Genomic DNA, 27,925 nt, shown 5'->3' on the forward strand with positions numbered 1-27,925 from the left:
ATTTTTGACTAAACATCCCATGTTTCGGTAGTGACTGCACATTTTTTATTGTAGTGACAGTAATGTTTTGGTAGCGACCACTTCACATTACAGAATTTTAACTTGCAAACTAAAAAATACAAAAAAACTGCATAACTGTAATAAAATTTTGTTTATTACCCCCAAAAATGAAGATTATGCGTTCCCTTTTGTCACTACCGAAAGTGACAATTTTATGGGATAACACCCAAAAAAAAAAAAATGGTCATGACTCACTAGTACCAAAACTCCACCAAATGTTTTGATTGTGACTGTTTCGATAGTGACCATTTTAGATACTTTTGAACCTAGTTCAAAGCACATGGTTAGCTAGCACAGTTCTAAACAGTTGTACACATTTAAAAACTAAATGTTACAGAATAACTCCCCAAAAATGTGCTTAGTTGCAGAAAAAAGGTGTTTGTGACGTTCCTTAAAAATTACACAGATTTTTCTGACTTCCGAACACATTTACCTCAAAATGATGGGAACTATCTACTCACATTCTACTCTGCATCTGTATCATTGTTTATCTAAATACAACTGAGCTATAAAATATTCATATACTATGTAAAGCACGTGTAGACTGTATGAGCCCTGACTGGTGATGATTATATATCTAAAATGCATATTGTAGGACCCCATATCTTTCAAACGGAGTGAATTTTGCATGTATCTATATGGCCCCATCGTGTTCATGTGGAGTGAGTTGATTAGGGGGCGCAAACAGGGGAACGCCTTCTTCCATCTTTGTAAACAGTGGGTGCGCATGCGCAGTCGTGCTGCACTCTAATGGAGGACATGTCTGATCTGCAGTCGTCTTTTTCTGCACTGTTTTTCTGAGTTGCGCCCTCAAGACCCCTTAGCTGAGCCCGCGACACCCGTGAGTAAACTCGTCTCGCCCTCTCCTGACACATATTCCTGATTTTTTAATACGTGTGGAGTGATTCGATGTGTGTTTTAGTGTGTGAATGTCGGTGTTTACAGTAGTTAGCCACTAGGCTCATCAAAGTTTGGAGCGGATCAATAATTCATGTAATAACACAGTTATACACTATAAAAAGCCGTTAATTACACTGCGTGAGTGGATATGAGCGTGTGTGTGTTGAGCTGAAGCGGTGTGTATGTGTGACAGGAGTAAGTTTGTGTTGATTTGAGCGCCTTTAGCCGTCAGTGTGTGTTTGTTGTTGTTTTTTGCAGTGAGTTTGAGAAATTTCGGGGTCAAAACTTTCAGTGGTCCTGAGCAGAAGATAATGATGAGATCATGACACATTCATGGATATGATGCTTTCTCATGAAACTCTCTGAATGATTAGCTATGATGTGTTTATCAGGCTAATGTAAGCTAGCATGCTAGTGTGAGTTTACAGGTGCTTCAATATCCATCATCACAACAGTTATTAAACGCTACAGTAGGTTCATGTTTTTTATTATATACTGCGTGCTTGAATAAACTAATGCAATTCTGTATACAAAGTTGCGTGTGGTTTATAATATAAAAAAGTTAATTTGATTAAAATGGTTCATTAAGTAAAGTTAAGTATTTCTGTCAGTAAAGTCTATGAACGTGTCATCAAAGTTAGTTTTAGTCAAATTTTTCCTGTTTAAATCAATATTAACTGCAATCAATGTGCTGTAATCAATCTTTTTTACTTGAATTTTTTGTATTTAATTGCTCCAACAGGTTGCAATTATTTATACTTTCTGTCCTTATTTTTATTATTATTGGTTATCTGTGTTTCTGGCAAGTATGCCTATTATTATTGTTTATAATTATATTTAAATATAATCCTTAAAATATTTATAATTAAAAATGTATGCTTTTGTGCAAATTAATTATTATTATTATTATTTATTAATTCTTAATTTGTATTATAATTAATTGTGACCCTGGACCACAAAACCAGTCTTAAGTAGCGTGAATATATTTGTGGCAATAGCCAAAAATACGTTGCATGGGTCAAAATTATCAGTGAAAAATTTTATGGCAAAAATCATTAGGATATTAAGTAAAGATCATGTTCCATGAAGATATTTTGTAAATTTCCTACTGTAAATATATATCAAAACTTCATTTTTGATTAGTAATATGCATTGCTAAGAACTTAATTTTGACAGGCAATTTTCTGTTTTCTTTATTATTAATATTATTATTATTATTATTTTTAACCTCAACCTCAGATTCTAGATTTTCAAATAGTTGTATCTTGGCCAAATATTGTCCTGGAAAGCTTATTTTTTCAACTTTCAGATGAAGTATAAATATCAATTTAAAAAAAGACCCTTATGACTGGTTTTGTCATCCAGGGTCCCAATTATTTATGTTTAATAATTTATTTAATTAAAAAAAAAATAATAATAATGTTTAATTATTAGTAATTAAATACTTTTTTGAAACTGAGCTTTTTTAAATTATTTTCTTTAAATAATTTGAACTGAATAGCTTTATTTTTACCTTATCCAAATATTTTGAATCAGTTTAAATTAGCATAATTATATATGTGTCTAAAATGTAGTATAACCAAATTGTCTAAATTGCCTAGTAGTGGTAGTTGTAATGATTGTGGTGGTTTACATGTTTATTAGTTGGTTAGCTGATGTTTTGTGGTGTAAGAAAACACTCATTGTAATAAAAAAGTAATAGATGGTATTAGTCTTTGTTCCTGTAGTGTGATTGTTTTTCCAAAAAAAAAAAAAAACTAATGCATGAGTATGTTGTTACATATTTTGTTTTGTTTTGTTCATCTTCCTATTTTTCTTACAGTCCAAGTGGCAGAATGGCTTCAGACTCGGTCTCTCAAAGCTCCCAGAGTCCTGTCACCAAGATCATGACCTTTCATCCCACAAAAGAGGAGTTCAAAGACTTCAACAGATACATTGCATATATGGAGTCGCAGGGAGCTCACAGAGCCGGGATGGCTAAGGTTAGTGTATAAGATTTTCATTCAGCTCAAAATGCTGTGACAGACTTTATTTTGGTGTTCTGGATGAAAGTTTGCATGGCTCACTGATGTGCTTGTTGTCAGGTGGTGCCACCAAAGGACTGGAAGCCTCGGCGCACATATGACGACATTGATGACCTGGTGATTCCCGCCCCTATTCAGCAGGTGGTCACTGGCCAATCAGGTCTCTTCACTCAGTACAACATCCAGAAGAAGCCAATGACCGTCCGCGAGTTCCGCAAAACTGCCAACACAGACAAGTGAGCGGAATTAACCATAATTAGCTTCTTCTGGTGTTATTATGTAGTTTAATTAATCAGTGCACATTATTTTAAAGTAATAATAACATTCTCCACCTGTGATGTGACTTTTTCTTTTTTGCTGATATAACTACATTGCTATTCAGAAGTTTGGGGTCTGCATTTGTTTGATCAAAAAATAGAGGAAAAACTGTAATATTGTGAAATAATGTTACAATTTAAAATAACTGCTTTCTATTTTCATATATTTTAAAATGTCATTTATTCCTGTGATGCAAAGCTAAATTTTCAGCATCATTACTCCAGTCTTCAGTGTCACATGATCCTTCAGAAATCATTTTAATATGCTGATTTGCTGCTCCAGAAACATTTCTTATTATCATTATCAGTGGTGCTACTTTATATGTTTGTGAAAATGGTGGTATATTATTTTCATGATTCTTAGATTAATAGAAAATTCAAAAGTACTAACTCGAAAAAGCACTGACCCCAGACTTTTGAATGGTAGTGTAAGTCTGATTAAACAGAGAAACATTATATTATCTAATGCTATCCTGGCTTCCATTGTATATTTTATTTCACTCTAGAATACATCAAGTTGATGCATTCAGAATGTCTTTTCATGTTGACTGTCACCACAATAAAACAGTTCCCTCACTCGACTGTAGGTTCTGTAATCCCAGATATGCTGATTTTGATGAACTAGAGAGGAAATACTGGAAGAATTTAACATTCAATCCTCCACTATATGGGGCAGATATCAGTGGAACCCTCTACGATTCTGTGAGTAATCTGCCCTTTTTTTAATGAAATATTTTTCACTATTTACAACCATTGTTTACAGTGTGAGGATAACAGTGCTGTGCAATGATTCCAAATATGTATGTGACTGTATACAGGATGTGACGGAGTGGAATATCGGCCATCTGAACACTATTTTGGACACGGTGGAAAGAGAGAGCGGAATCACAATCAAAGGAGTAAACACTCCATATCTTTATTTTGGGATGTGGAAAAGCACGTTCGCCTGGCACACAGAGGACATGGATCTCTACAGCATCAACTACCTTCACTTTGGAGAACCCAAGTCCTGGTAATGTCACAACTTGTAAAAATAGGAATGTAACAAATCTTGTTTTTGGTCAGCATTGAGACTTTTTTTTCTCAGCTGAGACTTTTCAGCAGGTTCATTTAAACAGCAAGCTCATTTGTTTATATTCACTGTCATTCCTTTTTGTTTTTTTGGAAATTGCTATGTTTAGCAAGGATGCATTACATTGGACAAAAGTGACTTTATAATGACTTTACTTTATAAAGTCTTCATAATACTTTCTATTCATCGAAGAATCCTAAAAACAATTTATCACGCTTTTACAAAAATACGAAGCAGTTTCTTGAGAAAGCAAATCAGCATATTAAAATGATTTCTGAAGGATCATGTGACACTGAAGACTAGAGTAAATGATGCTGAAAATTTCTTAGATTACATAAATTACATTTTAAAATATATGAAAACAGAAAGCAGTTGTTTTAAATTATAATAAAATTTCACAATATTGCAGTTTTTATTGTATTTTTGATAAAATAAATGCAGCCTTGATAAGCAAATGAGACTTTTTTTCAACTTAAAAAAGCTTACTGACTCTAATATTCTTCTTACTTTCCTAAAGTGATTTTAAACGCATTTTTACTTGGTCTTGAAATGAAAACTGGCTCTTCTGCAGGTACATTGTGCCTCCAGAACATGGGAAACGACTGGAGCGTCTTGCTAGAGGTACAGGGGCGTTCTGAAAACATGCCATTAGTACTGTCTACTTCAGCTGCTCATTTACTCAGTACTAGTTTCATTTTCATTCATGCAGGATTTTTTCCTGGAAGTGCCCAAAGCTGCGAAGCCTTCCTGCGACACAAAATGACTTTAATTTCACCGTCAATTCTGAGGAAGTATGGAATACCCTTTGAGAAGGTCAGTTACTTGATTTTTATCATCTCATCTCATCATGTCATTGCTGATTTTATCTCACGATTTGACTTCTTTCTGCTTTATTCATCAGGTCACACAGGAAGCAGGCCAGTTCATTGTGACCTTCCCGTATGGATATCATGCTGGTTTTAACCATGGTTTCAACTGTGCAGAATCCACCAACTTCGCCACCCAGCGCTGGATCGATTATGGAAAGCTGGCAACATTAGTACGTTATTTCACCTCGGTTTTGACTATTTAGATCAAAAGTATGGCACCGCAGGTATGTTTTTGTTTATTGATGTGCGTCTCTTTCTCAGTGTTCCTGCCGGAAGGATATGGTGAAGATATCCATGGATCTGTTTGTTCGCAAGTTCCAGCCAGAACGCTATAAGCTTTGGAAAGCAGGAAAAGACAATGCGCCCATTGACCACTCAAAGCTCCCGCCAGAGGCGGCAGAGTTTCTGACAGATGGAAAAACAGAGAATGAGACAGGAGAGCTCAGTGATAGCAGCAAAGCAGAAACAGAGAAGAAAAGAGGAGAAACGGAGACTGGAGAGGAGCAGAAAGCAAACAAGGATGGTGGAGAGGAGGGCAAAACCGAAACGTTGAAAAGTGAAACAGATGGTGCAAAGGAGAAAGGAGGTCTGGAGGTAGAGGGAAAGAAGCCCGTTAGTGATGAAGAACCAAGCAGCACTTCAGAGCAGATCAACAGGTGTGTAAAAAGTTTTTGCGATCTCTGTCTCAGATGCTGATGGGAGTTTGGTTTGCCTTGAGTCTGTGGTGCAGTCGATGGCATAGTGTGTTGTGAATGTGAAGCACTCAAGTCGCATAATTCCAAACGTTTTTTGGCTATTACAAGTTACTATACAAATCTAACCAAAGCACAACTTTATGGACATAGAAGGAACTTTTCTTAAGGGGGAAAAAACTCTTGTCAAGTACATTCATAAACCCAAAGGTCTTCATTCAATGTTCTAAAATTACTAAAGCTGAATTAAAAAGTAAAAGTTAAATATAAATGAATTAAAAAAAAAAAAAAAAACAATAAAAATGACAAAAACACATTATGTATTTAAAATATTATTAAAGGAGAAGTCCACTTCCAGAACAACAATTTACCAATAATGTACTCACCCCCTTGCCATCCAAGATGTTCATGTCTTTCTGTCTTCAATCATAAAGAAATGATGGTTTTTGAGGAAAGCGTTTGAGGATTTTTCTCCATATAATGGACTTCATTGGTGCCCCAATTTTGAACTTCCAAAATGTAGTTTAAATGCAGCTTCAAACGGCTCTAAACGATCCCAGCCGAGGAAGAAGGGTCTTATCGTACTGGAATTAGTTCACCTGTTTGATCCAAACTTCCCATCACTACTACGAATCACATCTAAGTTCATCGTCTGTGTACTGAGTATGGCGAAAAACTCCATCTTATTTTCTCCCACAACTTGAGAGGAGGACATCGTTGAACCTTTTTTTTTTGTAAACATCATTTACAAACTTACTTGCACTTTCTTAGTCTTTGTGCGTTCACTTTGTAAACACCGGGTCTGTAGTTCCGCGTGACCTTTTAATGTGATTCAATAGTACGTACCGTCATGAACACGCATCCCAGAGCCTGTGCTACACAAGCTTTTGTGCTTGAAAAGTATTCTTAAAAAATTTCCGAAAAAAATGACCAATCATTTCACTACATAAGACACTTCTTCCTCGGCTGGGATCGTTTAGAGCCCTTTGAAGCTGCATTTAAACTACATTTTAGAAGTTCAAAATCAGGGCACCAATGAAGTCCATTATATGGAGAAAAATCCTGAAATGTTTTCTTCAAAAACCATAATTTCTTCACGAATGAAGTCAGAAAGACATGAACATCTTGGATGACAAGGGGGTGAGTACATTATTTGTGAATTGTTGTTCTGGAAGTGGAGTTTAAAATACTTAAAATACTATAAATTAATACTGAAATAACACTGAGCTAAAGTAAACACCTTTGAAGGATGTGCTATCAGATATAGTACCTGACTAGAAAACTAAAAATCTAAAAAAAATGAAAAGTAAAGTTTAGTTGAAAATTTAATGCATAATGCATTTTGTCTTTCAGTAATTGTCTTCTAGCACTAAATGTACTATAAACATGGTGTTTCATTTTTATGCCATAACACAATTTGTCTCGCTTCTCCTGAGGGCTACATCTCTTGCTTAGAGCACAGTTGTGATGGTTTATGAATTAATTTTTTTTTTTAATCCTGTGATTTTCTTTCTTTTCATTCAGTAGCAGTCCAAAGCAGAATGTGGCGCAGAAGCGGCTCAGACCCAGCAGTGACAATGAAGCAAAAAAAGACAATCAAGTGAAGGTAGAACAAGAGGAGGAAGTCGAGAAGAAGAAAGCCAAACTCAGCCAGACTGAGACAGACAACAAGAATGAACAATCCATCTCCACTGACCCAGGTACAGCCTCATATACAGCAAATGATACATAGGCGATGCTGTAATAAAAATACTGAAACAACCATTGTGTTTTCTACAGGTGATGTGCAAGCTGAGGAGACGATGGAGACAGACACGCCCCCTCCACAGCAGCAAGAGAATCAAGCCCCTCCCTGTATGGAGGTGGAGCTCTTGGCATCAAACCCCACCTCCAGCAGTGACATTACAACGCAGCAAAGAGATGACGTCACTCCCTTTGAACCCAGCGACGTCACCTCATCCTCACAATCCACAAACAGCATTGCTGATGAGGCTCCAAACAGTGATATTGCCTCTCAGTCCGAACACGTCACTCAGAGCTGTGATGTCCAAAGCAAGCCTGATGACATCACTCCAAACGGTGACCTCACTGATGCCCAGCAGAGTGACATCCCTGTCATATCTGTAACCAGCAGTATCTCCTCTGTCCACGGCATTAACTCCACCCACACCTGTGATGTCTTTGCAGAACCCAGTGACAGCACTATAAATACCATCATCCCTAGTCCAGGTGAGCCTGGCATTAACTCCTCCCACCCCCATGATGTCCAACCAGAACCCAGCGACATCACGGTCAGCCCAAACCAAGAGCCCGGCATTAACTCCACCCACAGCTGTGATCCCCAACCAAAGCTCAGCAACATCTCCATCAGCCCCAAACATGAACCCAATGTTAGCCCCACCCACAGCTGTGATGTCATCACAGAACCCACTGACATCACCGCCAGCCCTGAACACGAACCCAGCATAAGCTCCGCCCCCAGCTGTGATGCCCAACCAGAACCCACTGACATCACTGTCAACGCTGAACATGAACCCAGCATAAGCTCCGCCCACAGCTGTGATGCCCAACCAGAGCCCACTGACATCACTGTCAACGCTGAACACGAACCCACCATAAGCTCCGCCCACAGCTGTGATGCCCAACCAGAACCCACTGACATCACTGTCAACGCTGAACATGAACCCAGCATAAGCTCTGCCCACAGCCTTGATATCCAATTAGAACCCAGCAACAATACCATCAGCGCTGACCATGAGCCCAGCATAAGCTCCGCCCACAGCTGTGATGTCCAACTAGAACCCAGCGACAGCACTGCCAGTGCTGAAAACGAATCCAGCATTAACTCCGCCCACAGCTGTGATGTCCAACCAGCACCCAGCGACATAACCATCAGCTCTGAACACGAACCCAGCATAAGCTCTGCCCACAGCTGTGATGCTGAACCAGAACCCACCGACATCACTGTGAGTGATGAAAACAAACCCAGCATTAGCTCCGCCCACAGCTGTGATGTCAAACTAGATTCCAGCAACAACATCATCAACACTGAACATGAACCAAGCTTAAGCTCCGCCCACAGCTGTGATGCCCAAGTTGAACCCACCGACATCACCGTCAGCGCTGAAAACGAACCCAGCATTAGCTCCGCCCACAACTGTGATGTCCAACCAGAACCCACCGACATCACTGTCAGCATTGAACATGAACCCAGCATAAGCTCCGCCCACAGCTGTGATGTCAACTTAGAACCCAGCGACAACATTATCAACACTGAAAATGAACCCAGCATTAGCTCCGGCCATAGCCTTGATGTCCAATCAGAGCCCATTGACAACACCATCAGCGCTGAACACGAACTGAGCTTTAGCTCCGCCCACACCTTTGATGCCCAACCAGAACACACCGACGTCACTATCAGGGCTGAACACGAACCCAGCATTAACTCCGCCCTCACCGGTGATATCCAACCAGAACTCGGCAACATCACCCTCGACACTAAATACGAACCCAGTGTTAACTCCGCCCACACCTGCGATGTCACCCATGAATTCAGTGACATCACCATCAGCCCTAAACACGAGCACGGCATTAACTCCGCCCTCACCGGTGATATCCAACCAGAACTCGGCAACATCACCATCAGCCCTAAACATGAATATGCCGTTAACTCCACCCACGCCTGTGATGTCACCGCAGAACCCAGCAGCATCACCGTCAACCCTGAACCCGAACCCAACATTAACTCCGCCTACATCTGTGATGTCCAACCAGAACTCACCAACATCACCATCAGCCTTGAACACAAGCCCACCATTAACTCTGCCCACACATATGATGTCATCACTACACCTAGCAACATCACCGTTGGCCCTAAACACGAACCTAGCGTTTACTCCGCCCACACGTATGATGCCATCATTGAACCCAGCGGCAGCGCCATCAACCTTAAGGTCAGCGAATCACGGTATCGCTCTGCGTCAGCGGGCGGCACTCAGGTGTGTCCGCCTGCAGTCCAGCACATCTTCCAGAGAACGCTGAGCCCCGCGGAGGTGCTGCACGTCCACAGCTACGCTAAAGGAGATTACAGCGATCTCGAGCCACGCATCCGGCATGAAAGAGACAGAGACAGCGACTCTGACAGCGAGTCTCAAGAGGACAGCAAGGTGCGTATGTGCCATCTGAGCCTGTAAGTTTGCTCACCCTGGTTTCCTTGACAAGAAGCTAATAGTATGTTTCCACTGGCTTTTGGAAAATAAGCTTTGACCAAGAAAAGGTTATGATTCCTTGATGTTTTGTTCATCATGATAATCACAAATAAACAACTTTTATTTCAAAGCCCAAATACAGTCACCAAAGATAAAAAGCTAAAGTTAGGCTATAATAAACTACACCACAGTCGCTATCAATAAGCTTCCATCAGTTTTGAGTTAGAGTAGTTTGCAAGAGTGTGATTAGTCTGTAAAAGTGGCTAGAGTTTCCCGTTCGGCAAAGTGCCATTTAATGACCCTGTCAGCCTTTGTAGTCCCATTTAGACACTTGTTAACAACAGTATTTGTCAAGACAAGTAAAGTAGTGCAGATGTATTTCATGTCGTTAAATAAAACGTGAAAATATCTTGAGCTTGTGTTGTTCACCACACACTTTATTTTTATGAATTTAACCAAAAACCCATTCAAAATAATACATTGACGATGGAACCAGAATGTTTTAGGACTCATTCCATTCATTCCTTTATTATATAAATGTAAAATTATTATATATACACAAAATTATTGCTGGATGTATTTCTCCTTTTTGAATGGCTCTGGTGTAGATTGTAGAGATGCAGTAGACTGCATCATCCTTGCAAACTATGCTGTTACTGTACAGCATCACTTTACTGCCATAGTCCCAGCTATTTAAAATGATGAAATCGCACTCAACTGCATCACACATCTGGATATTTGCCTGCTTGCAGCACTTTTCATCATCTGATGAATAACTCTTGCCACCAATTAATGATGTGCATAAACATCTCTCTTAATAGTTTGTGTACCACCTGCTTTCCAGGGGCAGGAGTAAGTGTGATTCTAATCGCTCCGGGCAATATAATAATATAATAAGTCTAATTTACACGGAAGGGAGAGTGCTGAAAAGAATGGAAATAACTTAGTTAAAATGCTCAGCAACAACAGCAACAGTAAATGCATTTCTGTGCATTTAGCTTTGAAATTGTGGGTGGTTGGTGAAGATGCTAATTTGCACAACAAACAGTGTTCTGAATCCATCCATGATTATTTACTTGTTTTTTTCCTAATTTAATTGGGTATTTCTGTCACATCATCACAATGCCACTGCAGTTCCATCATAAATCACTAGAGGGTTCGCGAGCTCCTGTTTGAGAAACCTTGTTGTATTTTGTATGTGTGACTGTGTGTAATGAGTGTGAATTTGTGTTGTCCTGCAGAAAGAAGTCGAACATCCAGTGGAAGCTCAGCACAGACTTCCCAGACTCCCCAGGCACCATCCTCTGATGAAGGACAGCATCAGTGACGAAGGTCAGTTTGTTGTTATTGTTAACTAAAACTAAAATGATTAAAAATCATTTTCAGTAATTGAAATAAAGAATTAAGATATTAGGTTAAAAACTTAAACTTGAAAATTTGCAACAAACAAAACTAAATATATTTTTAAAAATAATAATGAAAATTACAAAAGCACAACAAAATCAAACTAAAATTTAAATATCGCAAATATCAAAATAAAGGCTAATTAAAATATTAATATATACATTAACAGTATATAAATAATGCTATATTACGTGTAATCTGTCAGTTGTGTAAAGGACCACTTTTATATGATCAATGTACTGCTTACAGATGGTCACTAAAATTTCAGTACTTTGCAAACTTCTGTTATATAATTGGTGTATATATATATATATATATATATATATATATATATATAGATATAGATATAGATATATGTATTTATAACGCTGGACCACAAAAGCAGTCTTAAGGGTACATTTTTCTATATTGACTTTTACACATTTGAAAGCTGAATGAATAGGCTGAATAAATATGCTAAATAAATATGTATGGTTTGTTAGGATAGGACAATATAGGACAAGATTTGAAAATCTGGAATCTGAGGGTAAAAAAAAATCAAAATATTGAGAAAATCATCTTTTAAGTTGTCCAAATGAAGTTCTTAGCAATGCATATCACTAATCAAAAATAAAGTTTTGATATATTTACAATAGGAAATTTACAAAATATCTTACTGGAACATGATCTTTACTTAATGATTTTTGGCATTAAGAAAAATGTATAATTTTGACCCATACAATATATGAGTAGGTCACAAATATATACATATATATAGTTGAAAAACAAAAGTTTGCAAAAGTTTATAGTTTGCAAAGTACTGAGATTTCTGTGACCATCTGTGTGTTTGTGTGTGTGTGTATGAGTGCCTGATGACTAAAATGAAGTCCGCCCCACATAATTTTTCACAGAATAATCTTTGTAGTCTAAAATACGTCAGAAGTGTGTGAAGTGCGTAATCTCTGTACACAAGCACCACCAAACAGAATGACAAATGTTTGCACATTGTGCAAAATGACAGTCCTTCTCTGAACTCAGTGCAGTTAGTTTAGTCCTTGTTGCTATGTTTGGTTACTCAAACAGAACAATGATGAAATGTTCCATACAGTCACTGTTTGACTCTTCAGGAAGTTACCCTATGAATGCTTCACTTGCAGTCACCACTGCGGCATTAACTGGAATACAAAGTTATATTATATTATAAATCACATTGCAAAAGCATCTTCTGAATAAAGACTGTTATAATATGATTGATTGTGTGTGCATGTGCAGAGCTGCAGGATCAGGCTGCGTCAGAGGAGGACGGGCTGGACGGAGAGGCCTGGGCGCGACCTTTGGCCCAGCTGTGGCAGAACAGACCGTATAATCCAGAAAGAGAGAGAGAATACAACAGAGAGATGGGCCTGCGGCCTCCGTACTGCGCTGTGTGCGCGCTCTTCCAGGCACATCAGCGGGTACGCCGGCCTGTTTCACAGATCTGTGTTTATCTCTTTCCTGTCTCTGGAGTATTTCAACTGTCTGACACTTCCTGTGCTTTCCTGTTCATGTGTTTGCATTCAGTCTGAAGGGGGCGAGAGCGAGCCGGCCGTGGTACTGCCTGGGGGTCAGATGAGGACCAAGCCTCTGATTCCAGAAAGATGTTTCACCACCACCACAGAGGACAGCGCAGATGCTCAGCCGTCCACTCCGCACCTGGAGGAAGACGGCACCAGTCTGCTCATCAGCTGCTCCCTGTGCAGTGTCCGTGTGCACACTAGTGAGTACTGACAGACAACCTAGACTATCACAGTACTGGTTTGTTCCCTCGTGGACTATCTGTTTGTGATGCCTGATTAAAAAGGGAGTCAGTTTGTAATCAAGGTTGGGTAACTTTAACAGTGTAATTAGATTACTGTACAAATTACTCTCTCCAAAAAGTGTTTAATTACTTATTACTAATTACTTTCTAAATCCTATATAAACCTCGACAAGTTAATAATACAAAAATAGACATGAAACATCAATATACTCCTAATTACTCCTTAATAATACTTAGTAAAGTAGTTGTTAAGTTTAAGAATTGGGTAGGATTGAGGATTTAGAATAAGGTCTTGCAGAATAAGACATTAATATGTGCTTTTTAAGTAATAATAAAAGGCCAATATCCCAGTGATATTCATGCAAGTAACCAACTAGTTAATAGTAATAATTGGACACTAAAGTGTTACCAATTTTCTTATTAACTTACCAAAGTATTTAAAGTGAGAATGGTACATAATAGCATGCATTTTAAGAGTAGACTTTAAATTTTGATGTTAAATCCACTATTGTATTGTATATAAACTTTCTACTGACTATACACAGTATTCAGTTACATAAGAAGTTCAATTACATAAGAAGTAACTGTAATTCAGTTACAGGAAAAAAAGAGTAATCCCTTACTTTACCTTTCCAAGGAAAAAGTCATTAAATCACAGTAACTAATTATTTAGTAACTAGTGACACCCAACACTGTTTGTAGTCAGATTTTTTTTTTTTGAAAGAAAATAATATTTTTATTTTCCACAAAGATGCAAAAAAGTGACATTTATAATCTTACTACAGATTTATCATGTGACACTGAAGACTAGATTAATGTTGCTGAAAATTCAGCTTTGCATCTCAGAAATTAATTGCATTTTAAAATATATTTAAATAGAAAATAGTTTTTTAAACTGTAATAATATTTTAAAATTTTACTGTATTTTTGATCAAATAAATGCAGCCTTGATGAGACTTTCAAAAGCATTTTAAATGTTACTGACCACAAACGGTAGTGCAGTTTGTCTGGTTATAACATGAACTTGAATGTAACATCTTTCCATTATGATGCCTTAAATTAAACTTTTCTAAGAAAATATGCAATTAGGGACGAAGTGTCCCGCATAAATGTGAATTTCTTCAGTACTGTTTGAAAAGCATCCCAAGATGCACCCGTGATGATGCTGAGGACAAATGAGAAATCTCATCATAGTTTCCAACATCGTGTTCCAATAAAGGGTGTGTTTGAATAATCAGAGGTCTGTTTAATTTGTGCTGTTTGTTCTAGGTTGTTACGGTGTGGCTCCAGCAAAAGTTTCCAAAGACTGGAAATGTGCCCGCTGTAAAGCCAACGCCCTCACTGAGGTACACCAAAACTTCTTCTCATATAGTGGCCCAAAAACATACAGAATACACGTACAGAAATAGTTCAAACAGAAATTCTGTGCTCATTGACTCACTCGCATGTTGTTAGAAAAGTCCATATGGCTTTCTTTGACATTTTCACTTGTTAGAGTTTCTGCATTACCATACAATGAAAGCAGACAGTGATCAGGGCTGTCAAGCTTTAAAATGTACAAAAATACATGAAGAGATCATTTGCAAAAACAGATAACTCCGTTTTTAACAATTTTCAAAAATCATGTTTTTTCATTGTGCATTTCAATTAATCTCAATCACACTGCATTTGGACTATTTTGATTAAATAAAAAATAGCTAAAAAATACAGCTAACTTACGCAATAAAAACATGATAACATAATAAAAAACATGATTTTTAAAAACAGTGTTATCTGTTTCTGCAAATATACTCTTCATATGTACCATACATGAACACCAGTTTGAAATATGAGTCGCAACAGTATACAACACCTAATCGTCTATTAGTGAAATGTTTTGCTTGTTTCTGCTTTAAGTCTGGCTTAAGTGTCCGAATCATTTTTGGGCTACTGTGCACCTGCATAAAACATATGACAGCCTTTCATCCCTCCGTTAATTGACATAGTAAATTGTTTTGTAAACTGATGATGATGCAATCTGTGATTTTTGACAGAGTTGCTGTCTGTGTTCATTAAGAGGCGGAGCGTTGCACAGAGCCAATAATGGCAAGTAAGTATAACGAACGTCCACTAGAGGGCAGGACTGACCCCTGACCCACTTACCCACATCTAAAATTGTTAGAAGTGTGTTTTTGTGGATTTTGTGTGCTTTAGACAAACAAGAACCTTTTGTTTCTATGTAATCTCACTCATTACACAATTCTGGTTTGAGACCACAGCAATCATTCAGTGGCTTGCCAGGTGAGTTTCACAAAAACCCCTCAGGAATTTCTGGGTGTTATTCATCTCATCATCAAAAGAAAGAAATAGGAAATGTAATTTTGCTTAAAGAAAATTATGCATATTTTTATTAATCAAAATTTTGTCTTTTTCTTCTATTTTGACGTAGCTTATTTGCCTCCCAAACTGTCATTAGTCGATAATACATTGATTATTGTAGTACAACCAGTGTTGGGGAAAGTTACTTTTTAAAAGTAATGCATTACAATATTGCGTTACTAATTTAAAAAGTAACTAATTGCGCTACTTAGTTACTTTTTATGTAAAGTAATGCGTTACGTCACTTTTGCATTACTTTTGTGTTACTTTTTAAATCTGGGCTGGCTTGCTTGTTAGTTTTTAATATAAAAAAGTTTTATTTTTGGCAAACCAAAAATATATACCACAAGTGAAATAAACAAGCCTTAGGCTGAAGGTAATGTGAATTCACGTCTGTACAGTAGAACAGTTCAACACTCTTCAGCAATAAAAAAATGAAGCACAAATGTTAGTTTAAAATGTTAGTCTAAAGTAATTTTTGCTTATTAGTATGGTTGAATAGAAATTGTGGTTAAGGAGCAGTGTTGGGGAAAGTTACTTTTAAAAGTAATGCATTACAATATTGCTGCTTTATTCCCTAAACAAGTAACCAATTACGCTACTTAGTTACTTTTTATGTAAAGTAATCTGTTACATTACTTTTTGCTTTACTTTTTAAATCTGGGCTGGCTTACTTGTTTGTTTTTAATATAAAAAGTTCTATTTTTGGTAAACATAAAAACCCTTTACAAGCCTTAGGCTGAAGGAAATGTGAATTCACGCCTGTATAGTAGAACACATGAGATGAAAGTTCAACACTCTTCAGAACTGAAGCACAAATGTTACTTTAAAATGTTAGTCTAAAGTAATTTTTGCTTGTTAGTATGGATGAATTGGATCATTAAAGGTCAGCAGCAAAAACATTAGTTAATACAATGGGATTAAATACATAAAGGATATATATATGTTATTTAACATATTATTGCAGGTTTGCAGCATATTCTGAGTTTGCCTCTGCATTTACTCCCGATTTCTCTCAACATGGTGACAGGAGAGCTGTCATTCAGTCAGTGGTAAAACAAAGTAACTGGCGTTACTTATTTATAAAAAGTAACTCAGATATTTTCTTGTAAAATAAAAAGTAATGCATTACTTTACTAGTTACTTGAAAAAGTAATCTGATTACGTAACTACGTTACCCCCAACACTGAGTACCAACACAAAAAAAAGTAAGAAGAACCATCACAGAGAATAATTAGGGGCTTTCACACTGGGAAGTTATAGGAACTCAACTAGAACTAGTCAATTTCAACAAGTGGTGGGTGGAAAGTACCTGGATTTCAGTGTCAGTCCATCTATCACTGTTTTCCATGTTTGTGGAGTTAGTTTGTGGAGAAAATATGTAAATGGAAGACTGTGGTGTTTTAAACAGAATACGTTCGCCCAGTCAACTTACACTTATGTCACGGGTAGTTCCTATTGTGTTAGGTTAGATCTTACTCTCGAGTAAGAGCTAATTTAGTCTCCTCTCAAAGGTATTTCTATAACTAAAATCATTCCCAGTTCCTGTGGTGCGAACACGTCAGAAAGCGGGTATTTCCGTCGATAGTCAAAAGAGCTATGAAATGTTCCTCCAGTGCAAAAGCACCTATGATAATTACAAAATGGCTCAAAGGTAAAACAAAAAAAAATTCCAGTAATTCAGGAAGGAAATGTATTTTACTGTCGTGAAAACAATGTCCCATTTCCTAAATGCAAAATAGAATTGCTTATTTGTATGTTTTGATTCTGCTGTGAAATGTGACTTGGAAATGATCTTGAGAGGTTTTGTGAGATTCATCCTGCTGGTTTCTTCAGGATCGGTTAATGTTGTATGCATCATCCCAAGTTCCTAACATGTGTCTTCATGTGCAGATGGGTTCACGTCCTGTGTGCGGTGGCAGTGCTGGAAGCTCGCTTTGTGAACATCGCTGAGCGATCACCTGTGGATCTGAGCGGCATTCCCTTACAGAGATTCAAGCTAGTAAGTTTCTGTTCCCTTTTCTAGAAAACATGCAGTGTACAAACCTTTCAAATAGCACCATTTCACTCAAAGATGTGGCCACACACCAAACCTGGTCGTGCAAGCGATTGATTGCACGAACGATTGCAAACATCGTTAGTGCAAGAGAACGGCACGTTTCGCTTCAGGATGTTGACGTTTACTGAAAGTGCTTTGGTGTATGCAGGCCCAGTGTTATTTATATCTGCATTCAGGGCCCTTTTCTCCTGTCCCACTTCCTCTGAGCTGACTTCCTGTGAGCTAATCTTACTTGAATGTGCTTACAGAAATGCTACTACTGCAAACGGCGGATGAAGAAAACGTTGGGCTGTTGTGTGCAGTGCTCTCATGGTCGCTGCCCGACCTCATATCACCCGACCTGCGCACAGGCCGCCGGTGTCATCATGCACCCGGACGACTGGCCCTTCGTCGTCTACGTCACCTGTTGCCGCCACAAAGGGCCGGTACAATCTGAGGTATTGCACTCTGTGATAATGCAACACATACACTCTTAAAAATAAAGGTGCTTCACGATGCCATAGAAGAACCTTTCCTGTCTAAATGGTTCCATAAAAAACCTTTAACATTTGAAGAACCTTTCTGTTTCACAAAGGTTCTTTGTGGCGAGAGAAGGTTCTTCAGATTATAAAAAGGTAAGAAATAGATGGTTCTTCAATGAACCTTTGACTGAATGGTTCTTTGTGGAACCAAAAATAGTTCTTCTATGGCATCGCTGTGAAGAACCTTTTAAAGCACCGTCACTACGTTAAAAGTTGCACTGTAATGGGTGTGGCTGCTACAGGTGGCTGTACAAGTTAGCCCAAACGTGTCTTCCTGTTTCCCTTTCCCGTTTCCTTTTCATGCAAATAGAACAGAGCATGCATAGCATTTTCTTTCTCCAAACCACAATTTAAAAATAGGACATTTACAACAGTGTACATTTGCATAATGTGCACTCAAAGACTCCCCACCTTCGCTCAGATGCAAATAGCGCATCACTTTTATTTACACTTGTTGAAAATTAGGGCTGCATGTTAAATCGTATTTTAATCATGATCACAGTTTCTGCTTCTCACAATTTGTTAAACATCATCACTGTGCAATATTTGCCCGCTGGTTATTTGTAGTGAAAATGTTTAATCACATTCTCTCCACATTACGAAAGAAGTGCTAACGTGAGCTGAAAGCACCGGCAAACTTGTAAAGTGGAGTTTTGCGATCTCTGATAAGATAATCTGCTCAAATAAAAGTGCAATTTAGCAAGTTTGTTTGTGCAATTAAATCTGCAAGCAAAGCATGCAAGTTGACTTTCTCTTGATTTGTGCTTTTGTGAAAGTGCATTAATTCTGATAAAATGTAAAAATGACAATAATGGCAAATAATTATCGTGAATATATGTTTTTGAGCAGCCCTATTCAGGGCTCTGCAGTGCAAACATTTTACTCGCATTTGCGACTGAAGACTGCGTGCGACTGTGAAAAAATATTTAGGAGCACCATGTGCGAGGGACCCGATCAGCTTATTTGTGTTTGCGCTGAGAGGAGCTTCAAAGGTTTCTATGTGTTTCTGCAACACTGAGCAATGTATCACAGACATATCTCACGAATCCTTTCATAAACAAAGTGTAGAAAGAGCATAAATAAGAGATTCATTGTGCATTGTAGATAGCTTTGTTGATTATAATTGAACTTTGTGAGATTATGAACGATGAGTGACAGCTTTTAATGATTTTTAAGGGAGTTTGTAAATGAGATATTGTTTTAATACAAGTTAAATATTCAAGAAGTTAATATTAAGTGACTTACCTTGTCTGACTATTAACACTATTGCATCATTTCGTCATCAAAATAGTCTAAAACATGTCACATCCAAGCCGCTGCGGATCTCCATTCAAACACAGCATTGTTTAGTTTATAAATGAATGTGCATTTTCAACAAATCTAGTGAGTCAATGATTCAAATTCCCATTCATAAAGACAGCCACTTACTTTATTCCTGAATGACTCAGCTGTTTGAACGAATCAAATGGACGATTCGGTAATTAAATCAGTGACTTGCTGCCACCTGGCAGTTTTATTTTTATTTTTAAAGTATCTTTTCAGTTATTTAAATCATTTAATATTTCTGTATCCAGAATTTTATATTTAAAACATTAATCTCAACATGAGTGTATGAATTTGATTGCACTCATGCCACCTCTGAGCCTCATTAAACGTCTCAAAATACAGCTACAAGCCACTCTGGTGTTCTTCTGTGCCACCACTGTAGTACAAATTAATTTTGTTAATACGGATTTCATTTGATTGATAACTTATTCATTATTCTTATTTTTATTCTGTTGTTTTAATTAGAAAGATGAAAAGCTTTAAAAATATATTTAAAAAAATTGACATAAAAGATGACACACTTTTAATAAAGTTAAAAAAAAAAGTGCCATTACAAATGTAAAAACAAAATTCCCCTGTAAATCACTTTAAGGTGTCAAATATCACCTCGTAATAGGAAGGCACATTTTTTCATCAGATTTTTAGCTTATTGATTACAAGGTGCTCATGAAATTCTGACTGTGCTCCCAAATGTTTTAAGTTAGAAGCACAAGTGCTCCTAAAGAGAACTCCTAAAGTGCTCCTAGCATCACGTTTGTTGCTGCTGTGATGAGTGATTTTTCTTTTTCCTCTGCAGCGTAATAAAGCAGCCATGAGAGAGCTCAGCGTGGGTCAGAAGGTCATCTGCAAGCACAAAAACGGACGTTACTACCAGTGTGAAGTCATACAGCTGACAAAAGAGACATTTTATGAGGTCAACTTTGACGATGGCTCCTTCAGCGATAACCTTTTCCCAGAGGACATTGTGGTAAGACGTGACATTTGGTCTCTTCTCTACAGAAGTTTATTGTAGGTGCATTTAACTACAGTTTTAAATAGATTATCTAATTATCAATGGGATGGAAAACTTGTAAGTATCAGGGAATTTTGGGAAGCTTATATTTTTGTGGAAACTGACACATTTTTCAGTATTCTTTGATGAATAGAATGTTCAAAAGAACAGCATATATTTAAAACAGAAATCTTTATTAAAATTATAAATGTCTTTATAGCCACTATTGATCAATTTAATGCATCCTAGATTATCCTAGATTTAAAAGTATTCATTTCTATCTCAAAAGCACTTAACTGAGCCAAAATATTGTGCATTTAAGATGTTGTATATTTGATGGTTTCGTGTAGAACCGAGACTGTGCTCAGCTGGGTCCGCCACCGCAGGGTGAAGTGGTTCAGGTCAGATGGACAGACGGTCTTGTCTATGGAGCCAAATTCGTAGCAGCTCACGTCATTCAGATGTACCAGGTAAACGTCTAAGAGAACAGGTCAGGCCGTTCAGTCTGCATTTAGGCTTTTAGTAAATCACTGCTTCTTCTCAGGTGGAGTTTGAGGATGGATCACAGCTGACTGCTAAGAGAGATGACGTCTACACCCTAGATGAAGAGCTGCCCAAGAGAGTTAAATCTCGTCTGGTGAGTTCGTATATTAGGGACATTGCAAGTAAATATACTTAACTTAAATAAATAAATAAGAAAATGGATGTGATGACCGTACTCCGTAGTTGCTTAGCTTGTCAAATACAATTAATAATTCAGTATTTTCTGCATATATAGTTGTTTGGAAGTAAAAATTAATTCATTTTCTTCAGTCAATTATAAGTGCTAAACCAAAAGTACTTTCAGTATCTGAGAGTGCTTTAAGTACCTGAAAGTTTACAGACAATCATAATTCTTTTTTTCCTCAGCATTATTGCTGATTGATTATTACTGATGACATCTCAGATAGTGGCAGCTTTAATAGGCTGAATTTACACTAATGCACAGATCTATTTCAACATATCAGATGTTTTGTCTTGTTCTAAAAACATAACTGAATGTATCGTGTATCGTGAAAGTGCCATAAAAGTGCAGTTAACCTCAGCTGTGAGCGACAAACATAAAGTGCATGTGAAAGTGTCAGTATGCGAGTTTCGTGCATCTAATACGTACTGCATTTCAATCGGCATAAACGAAAACTTATCCACAGTAAAACACTGAAACGACTGTGGGTGGAAGCACACACTATGAAGCACTTTGCACGTCTCACAGCGCACATCCTGTTCAATGTAGCCCACCGCAGCTGTCTCTAGTGTACCATTTGCAGGAAAAAAACAAGCTCAGAATTTATTTCAAAATGTTCTTTCCTTCATTAAAGCTGTTAAGCACACAGTCTTACAGTTTTTTTAGGTTTTTAAATACTTCGAAACAAAGTTTGTAATGTTGTAAATTACCTCATAGATGATTGGTTTGGTTCATGGCTTATAATGCTTTAAAGGAGAAGTCCACTTCCAGAACAACAATTTACAAATAATTTACTTACCCCTTGTCATCCAAGATGTTCATGTCTTTTTTTCTTCAGTCGTAAAAAGAAATTATGTTTTTTGAGGAAAACATTTCAGCATTTTTCTCCATATAATGGACTGATATGGTGCCCCGATTTTGAACTGCAGCTTCAAATGATCCCAAAAGCGGTTGTAAACGATCTCAGCCGAGAAAAAAGGGTCTTATCTAGCGTAACGATTAGTTATTTTAATAAAAATTTATATACTTTTTAATGCCAAACTCTCGTCTTGTCTTACTCTGCCTGGACTGTTTTTGTTCCGGTTCATGACAGTTAGCGTATGTCGAAAAACTCCCATCTCATGTTCTCCCTCAACTTCAAAATCATCCTATATCGCTGTTTTACCTTTTTTGTTAAGGGTGTTGGATCTTCTTTGCACGTTCACTTTGCAAAGACTGTGTCGGTACTTCTGCAGCGATGTAGGATGATTTCGAAATGATTTTTGAAGTTGAGGGAGAAAATACGATTGGAGTTTTTCAACATACCCTAACTGTCTTGAGCCAGAATGCACAGAGTTCAGGGAGAGAAAGGCAAGACGAGCGTTTGGCATTAAAAAGTATTTAAATTGTATTTTTTTAATGAAAATAACCGATCGTTTTGCTAGATAAGACCCTTCTTTCTCGGCTGGGATCATTTACAACCGCATTTGGGATTGTTTGAGGCCGCATTTAAACTGCATTTTGGAAGTTCAAAAATCGGGGCACCGTATCAGTCCATTATATATAGAAAAATGCAGAAATGTTTTCCTCAAAAAACATAATTTCTTTACGACTGAAGAAAGAAAGACATGAACATTTTGGATGACAGGGGGGTGAGTACATTAAATGTGAATCTTTGTTTTGGAAGTGGACTTCTCCTTTAATGGTTACTTTAAATCCTTGTAGGAAAAATGAAAAAAAAAAAAACTTCTGGAGAAAGTGGGTAATGCACTAATGCACTGTTTTTGTGTGATTCAGTCTAAGGCATCAGACATGCGTTTTGATGGCATGTTTGGAGAGAAGAAGGTCCAGGAGAGCAAGAGACAGAGAGTGATCAACTCCAGGTACAGAGGCGACTATATCGAGCCCGTCATCTACCGAGCCATCATGGAGTAGCCGGCGTTGACACGGCCTTCACCCGACACCACCAGCACTCATCCAGCAACTCCAGCACACCCTGCCAATGTCAGTAGCGTTCAGTTCGCAGGGGTCGGAGACCTGGATGGGTTTGGCCACTCCTCGGTGGACTATTACTAGCCCTCGCTCGGCCGTCTGTTCTGATATATGGGTCTGGAGTGGAGGCAGGGTGTTTCACAGTGTCTTTCTCAGAGAATGCAGCTTTACCCTGTTAACCTCGGTGCTGTGAAACTGTGCCACAAACGCCCTAGAAACACATCAGCATAAACATCGAGTTCATGGAGTCGTTCTAAATCACATTTGTTTGATACAGATTATTTGTAATCTCCATTTCATAAAATATCTACTTTTATCAAATCGCATTAATTTATTGGACTTAATCGAGGGTGCTGTTTCTACCCGTATTTTACCGAACGGAGGTGCCATCGCCATTTTGCGGATGCGGATCTCCTTTTTTTAAGATCTACACTGTCGTAAATTGTGCAGTTGAGATCCTGAATATTGTACATTATTTGGAACATAATGAATTCAGCGTGTCTTTGAGTCATTTTTTTTACAAGCCTATTTATTACTGGTGCTTTACAAAAGTCAATTTTGCAATATGAGTTCCATGAGTTCTGTTTTTGGAAAGAGGATCGCGTTGATAGCGAAATGCCAAGGATCTCACTTTCACAGCTGTTCAAGCCCTGCCTTGCACTCTGGTTCAATACACTTTCATTCAGACGTTTCTATTAATGTAGCTTCTTACTGCTGTCAACATTTTATCAGAAGCCCCACGGTTTTAATAAGCTATTTTTGCACTTCTCAGCTGTACTTTTATGAATTGTCATCTTTGTCCTTGCAGTAGCCAAGCTCTAGAGACCGAAATGCACTTCTGAAAGCTGAGGAGGCCGTCGTTTGGGCCGCCTAACCAACGGCGTTTGGAGAAAGTATAAGGTTGTTGCAGTCCTTCAGTTGTTCGATAGATAGATAGGGCTAATCTTCACTATTAAAAAAAAAAAAGAAAGAAAATTATAAAAGATTTTTTCTATCAAGAAGCCTATTTTATTGCTTTGTTTTATAATACATGTTTAATGTTCATATACTGTGAGATAGAGTTGTATGTAGTTAATTTAAGAGATCTTGAGCTTTCGGCACGTTTCTTCTGCCTCTTGCGTTGCTTTTAAACATGAGCCTCGTTCTCACTGCACTTCTGAATGCAGAGGCTCTAGGACTTCCATACATGTATTTTGTAAAAATCATTAATGTGCATCAGTAAAAGATGTGAGCTGACATGTTTCTTATACTGGGGTCTTTTTTCATGCACATTCCACATTTACTGCATTAAACAACAGTAACTAGATTTACTGATTTAAAAAAATGTTTTGCATTTTATTTCTCTGGAAATATTTCAGTAATACTTTCACTTCTGGCTGATAAAACCACAGAATTTGGTTACCACCAGCAACCAAAACCAACACAACACAAATAATCAAGAATACTCTTTAAGAACGGCATTGTCGACAACAGTAATAATTAAAGGGATAATGTAGCAGAGTTTCAAAAAAAAAGTGTTTTAAAAAAGCAGTTGTCATAATTTTTTATCGCAAAGTAAAAAGTCAACAGTTTTCTGTAAGAATTCAAGATTGTTGATAATATTTATCAGTTTCATCTTTGGCCTGCTCCAAACAACCAAGTGAACCATGTTTGAACACACCCTACAACTCATTTTTATTGGTTTGTTTATTTAAAAACAATATTTAGAACACGTGGAAATATGATTTTGCATACAAAAAAATAAAACCACACATCACACGTTGTAATAATAATACATTAAAGGAATAATGTAGCAGAATTAATAAATAACTAAATGGGAGATTATTTCCTGTTTTATAGTTTATTACTCTTTATATCATTGACTGATAAATGTTAATACAGCTATATAAATTGTGTTCTACATAGATAAGTGATACAGACGTTGTTTACAAAAATACAACACATTTTTGCATTACTGTGCAAAAGCCACAAGCGGTTTGGAGAACGGATTTTCATAGATTATATGAATAGAGTGTGAAAATTTAATTGTTTAAAAAGTTTCGAAGTAAGTAAACTCACGACAAGATCGCATTTAAGGCCTTCGCATCACTCTGAGAGAGTTAAAACTACAAATTATGAGGCGGGAGAGACTGAAGCTCTGTGACCTGCAGATCAACAGCGCACAAACCAATGAAGGTGAGTGAAACTAATGGTTTTATGGGTGTTTTTGATGTCAGAATACACTGATGATGAAGCGCTCATTCCCAACAAACGTCCGTCATCGTCAGACGAATCCCTGCTTTTGAAATCCTCAAACAAAAGATTTGGCAAGTAAGTCATGTGAAATGAACACAACTTATATCATTTAGATATAATATAAAGAATTATCAGTCTGTCATTGGCATTTTAGTCATTTGAATTCTTTGCTGTTTGCAGTAATCGGCCTGAACCATCATGTGGATCTTCAGTATGTAGAAAAGTGTTTGCATATCTTCATGTTTAACTCTATTTGGAAAGGTTTCTTATGTTTATTTTTGTACTCTGACATATGGACGATCGTTGACTGGCTCCTACAGTATATTACAGATAAAAACATAAACATTATGTTTTATAATGTTACACTGTTTTTGATTAAACTGTCAAGAAAAAAATATTTGCTTGTTGCGAACCGAAGGTAAGCCCAATTCCACTGTCCAGTTTTAAATAATATCTTCGTTCTTTATGCACTATTGTACAATTTTACCTTATATTTTCTGTATGAATAATCCGCATTTGCTGTGTAATTACTGCAGTGTTATACCATAAAACTATTATTCTCTTATGTTCAAGGCCCGGCGTGTTCATTCATATTGGGTTTCTGTCTCTTTGTATCTTGTTCATGTTTCTTGTCTCCAAACTCAAACCTCTAGACAGACTGACCTCACTATTGTCCTAAATAAGCCTTGTGTTTCGCCACAGAGTTAAAACGTCCTTACAGTATGTCCATGTTTATTTCAGCAGCAGGTTGGGGATTCTTCACCAGTTTCACTGGTTCTGCTTCTGAAGGTTTTGAAATCAGTGAGAAATACACTCTGCTGCACTATAATGAACTTCAGCAAATGCATTTGAAGTGTCATAATAAAGACAAAAAGTGCTGAACATCAAAACACAATGTACAGTTGCTTAAGCAGAAATCCCACAATGACAATGATAAGCATTAAAACATGCAAATGCCTGTGAAACAGACTAAGAATCTGGCTGAGGCAAATGCATCAGAGGAGGACAAACTCAAAGCTGTGATGTTCCAGTCCAGTTTGTGCTATTATTCCAGCAGGTGAGTGCTCAGACACTGACAGGCTCTGAATCTGTGATATATGAGAGATGCTCATGATTCTGACAAGCTGGTCGGACTGCTTCCTCCAAACTACATTTGTTTCCGCTGTGGGATTCCTGGACATCACATTAAAAACTGCCCGACCAATGGGGTAACTGGCCTTTGAGAGATCACAGCTCCTGTTTCCCGTTAGTCTGAGTTTGAATGTCACTCATGAATTCACAGGATAGAAGTTTTGCTCCTCATAAACGCATACAGAAATGCACAGGGATTCCTCACAGTTTCCTGGTGGACATGGATGATCCGGACAGAAAGGGAGTCTTGAAATATGTCATTCCCAGTATAGATGCGTGAGTTTACTCTGCTTTGTCTTGTGTGTTTGTTAAAGTCTTTTTGTGTCTGAATTATGTTTAGTGAGGCCTATGCGACTGGAAAGAAAGAGAAGCTGTCTTTCTCACCCCAGGATGAGCATTCATCCTCATTTTCAACATCATCCGATCCTGCCGTGCTGCTGTGTCTGATCTCGAAGGATCTGCTGACTGATGCTGTGATGATTCCCTGCTGCAGGAGCAGCTACTGATCTAAACATGAGTCTGAAACAAACAAGCTGTTTTTGATAATCTTCCGGTCTCAGGTATCAGAACGTGTTCGCTGGAGTCTGACGGACACGCTTGTTCAACCTGCAGACAGATGTTTTTCTTGACAGTTTAACTGCAAACACTGTTTTGCGTCAAGTAAGAGCTTTCTTCTTGTAGTTCGTGTAGATCTTCTGCATCTTTAGAACTGTTTCATGCTTCTTTCTCACACAGGAGGTGCATCATTTTAGGAATGGAACCAGATCTATGCATCCAAACCACAGCCGTCAATCTCGATTAACCATCCCAGAATCCTCATCAAAGAGAGATGTGAGAGACAATCGTTCCCACTCCAGATCTCTTCTAAACAGATATACAGACCAGACGAGACCACGTTACTGAAAGACTTCATTGGACAAACCAATGTTTCAAACTCCCAGAGAATAAAAACGAAGCATGAAAATGTATTTGTGGTTATATTTTTCATATTGTTAAGGGTAAATTCCCCAACCTTTGACCTTTCACTCACCAATTCTACCACTTCTGTTACTAGTAATATAGTATGTATTTATTTTGGATTATGAAACCACAACTCTGTGGAAACAGGAAGGATTGCGAAGAGAAGCCTGCGAGTACTGTCTTATGTGAAGTATGAAGTGACGCCTTTATTTAAAGCCTCTTTAAAACAACTGTTAACAAAAGATCTATTCATTTATTTAGACAAAGCTTCAGTGCGATGCAGAAGTGCAGGTCTTTCTGTAACAGGAAACAGGAAGGTCAGGGAT

The 27,925-nt window shown here is 37.7% G+C and overlaps 1 protein-coding gene and 1 pseudogene across 3 annotated transcripts; both read left to right on the forward strand.

Moving 5' to 3' along the window:
- Positions 1–771: 771 nt before the first annotated feature.
- kdm4aa (lysine (K)-specific demethylase 4A, genome duplicate a) lies at positions 772–24,509 on the forward strand. Of its 3 annotated transcripts, XM_051111362.1 has the most exons (23): positions 784–901; positions 1,219–1,430; positions 2,783–2,942; positions 3,045–3,220; positions 3,889–4,003; positions 4,120–4,313; positions 4,945–4,994; positions 5,083–5,186; positions 5,275–5,412; positions 5,504–5,898; positions 7,459–7,634; positions 7,714–10,100; positions 11,384–11,474; positions 12,798–12,979; positions 13,086–13,281; positions 14,593–14,669; positions 15,357–15,412; positions 17,575–17,683; positions 17,989–18,177; positions 20,384–20,554; positions 20,929–21,048; positions 21,123–21,215; positions 23,079–24,509. In XM_051111362.1, the coding sequence occupies exons 3-23, from the start codon at positions 2,796–2,798 to the stop codon at positions 23,214–23,216; spliced, it is 5,304 nt and encodes a 1,767-aa protein (XP_050967319.1). In that variant the 5' UTR covers positions 784–901; positions 1,219–1,430; positions 2,783–2,795; the 3' UTR covers positions 23,217–24,509. The 3 variants fall into 3 exon arrangements, with proteins under 3 accessions (XP_050967318.1, XP_050967320.1, XP_050967319.1); XM_051111361.1 differs by lacking the exon at positions 1,219–1,430 and having other exon boundaries at positions 772–901; XM_051111363.1 differs by lacking the exon at positions 1,219–1,430 and having other exon boundaries at positions 772–901; positions 7,462–7,634.
- Positions 23,385–26,928, forward strand: LOC127166673 (E3 ubiquitin-protein ligase RBBP6-like; annotated as a pseudogene).
- The last annotated feature ends 997 nt before the right edge of the window (positions 26,929–27,925 follow it).

The sequence above is a fragment of the Labeo rohita genome, chromosome 6, assembly GCF_022985175.1.
Source record: "Labeo rohita strain BAU-BD-2019 chromosome 6, IGBB_LRoh.1.0, whole genome shotgun sequence".
Taxonomy (NCBI): domain Eukaryota; kingdom Metazoa; phylum Chordata; class Actinopteri; order Cypriniformes; family Cyprinidae; genus Labeo; species Labeo rohita.

Coding starts and splice junctions, on each gene's coding strand:
- kdm4aa (XM_051111361.1), top strand. CDS start 2,796: ATGGCTTCAGACTCGGTCTCTCAAAGCTCCCAGAGTCCTGTCACCAAG. Junction 11,475..12,797: donor GGACAGCATCAGTGACGAAG/GTCAGTTTGTTG, acceptor GTGCATGTGCAG/AGCTGCAGGATCAGGCTGCG. Junction 21,216..23,078: donor AGAGAGTTAAATCTCGTCTG/GTGAGTTCGTAT, acceptor TGTGTGATTCAG/TCTAAGGCATCAGACATGCG.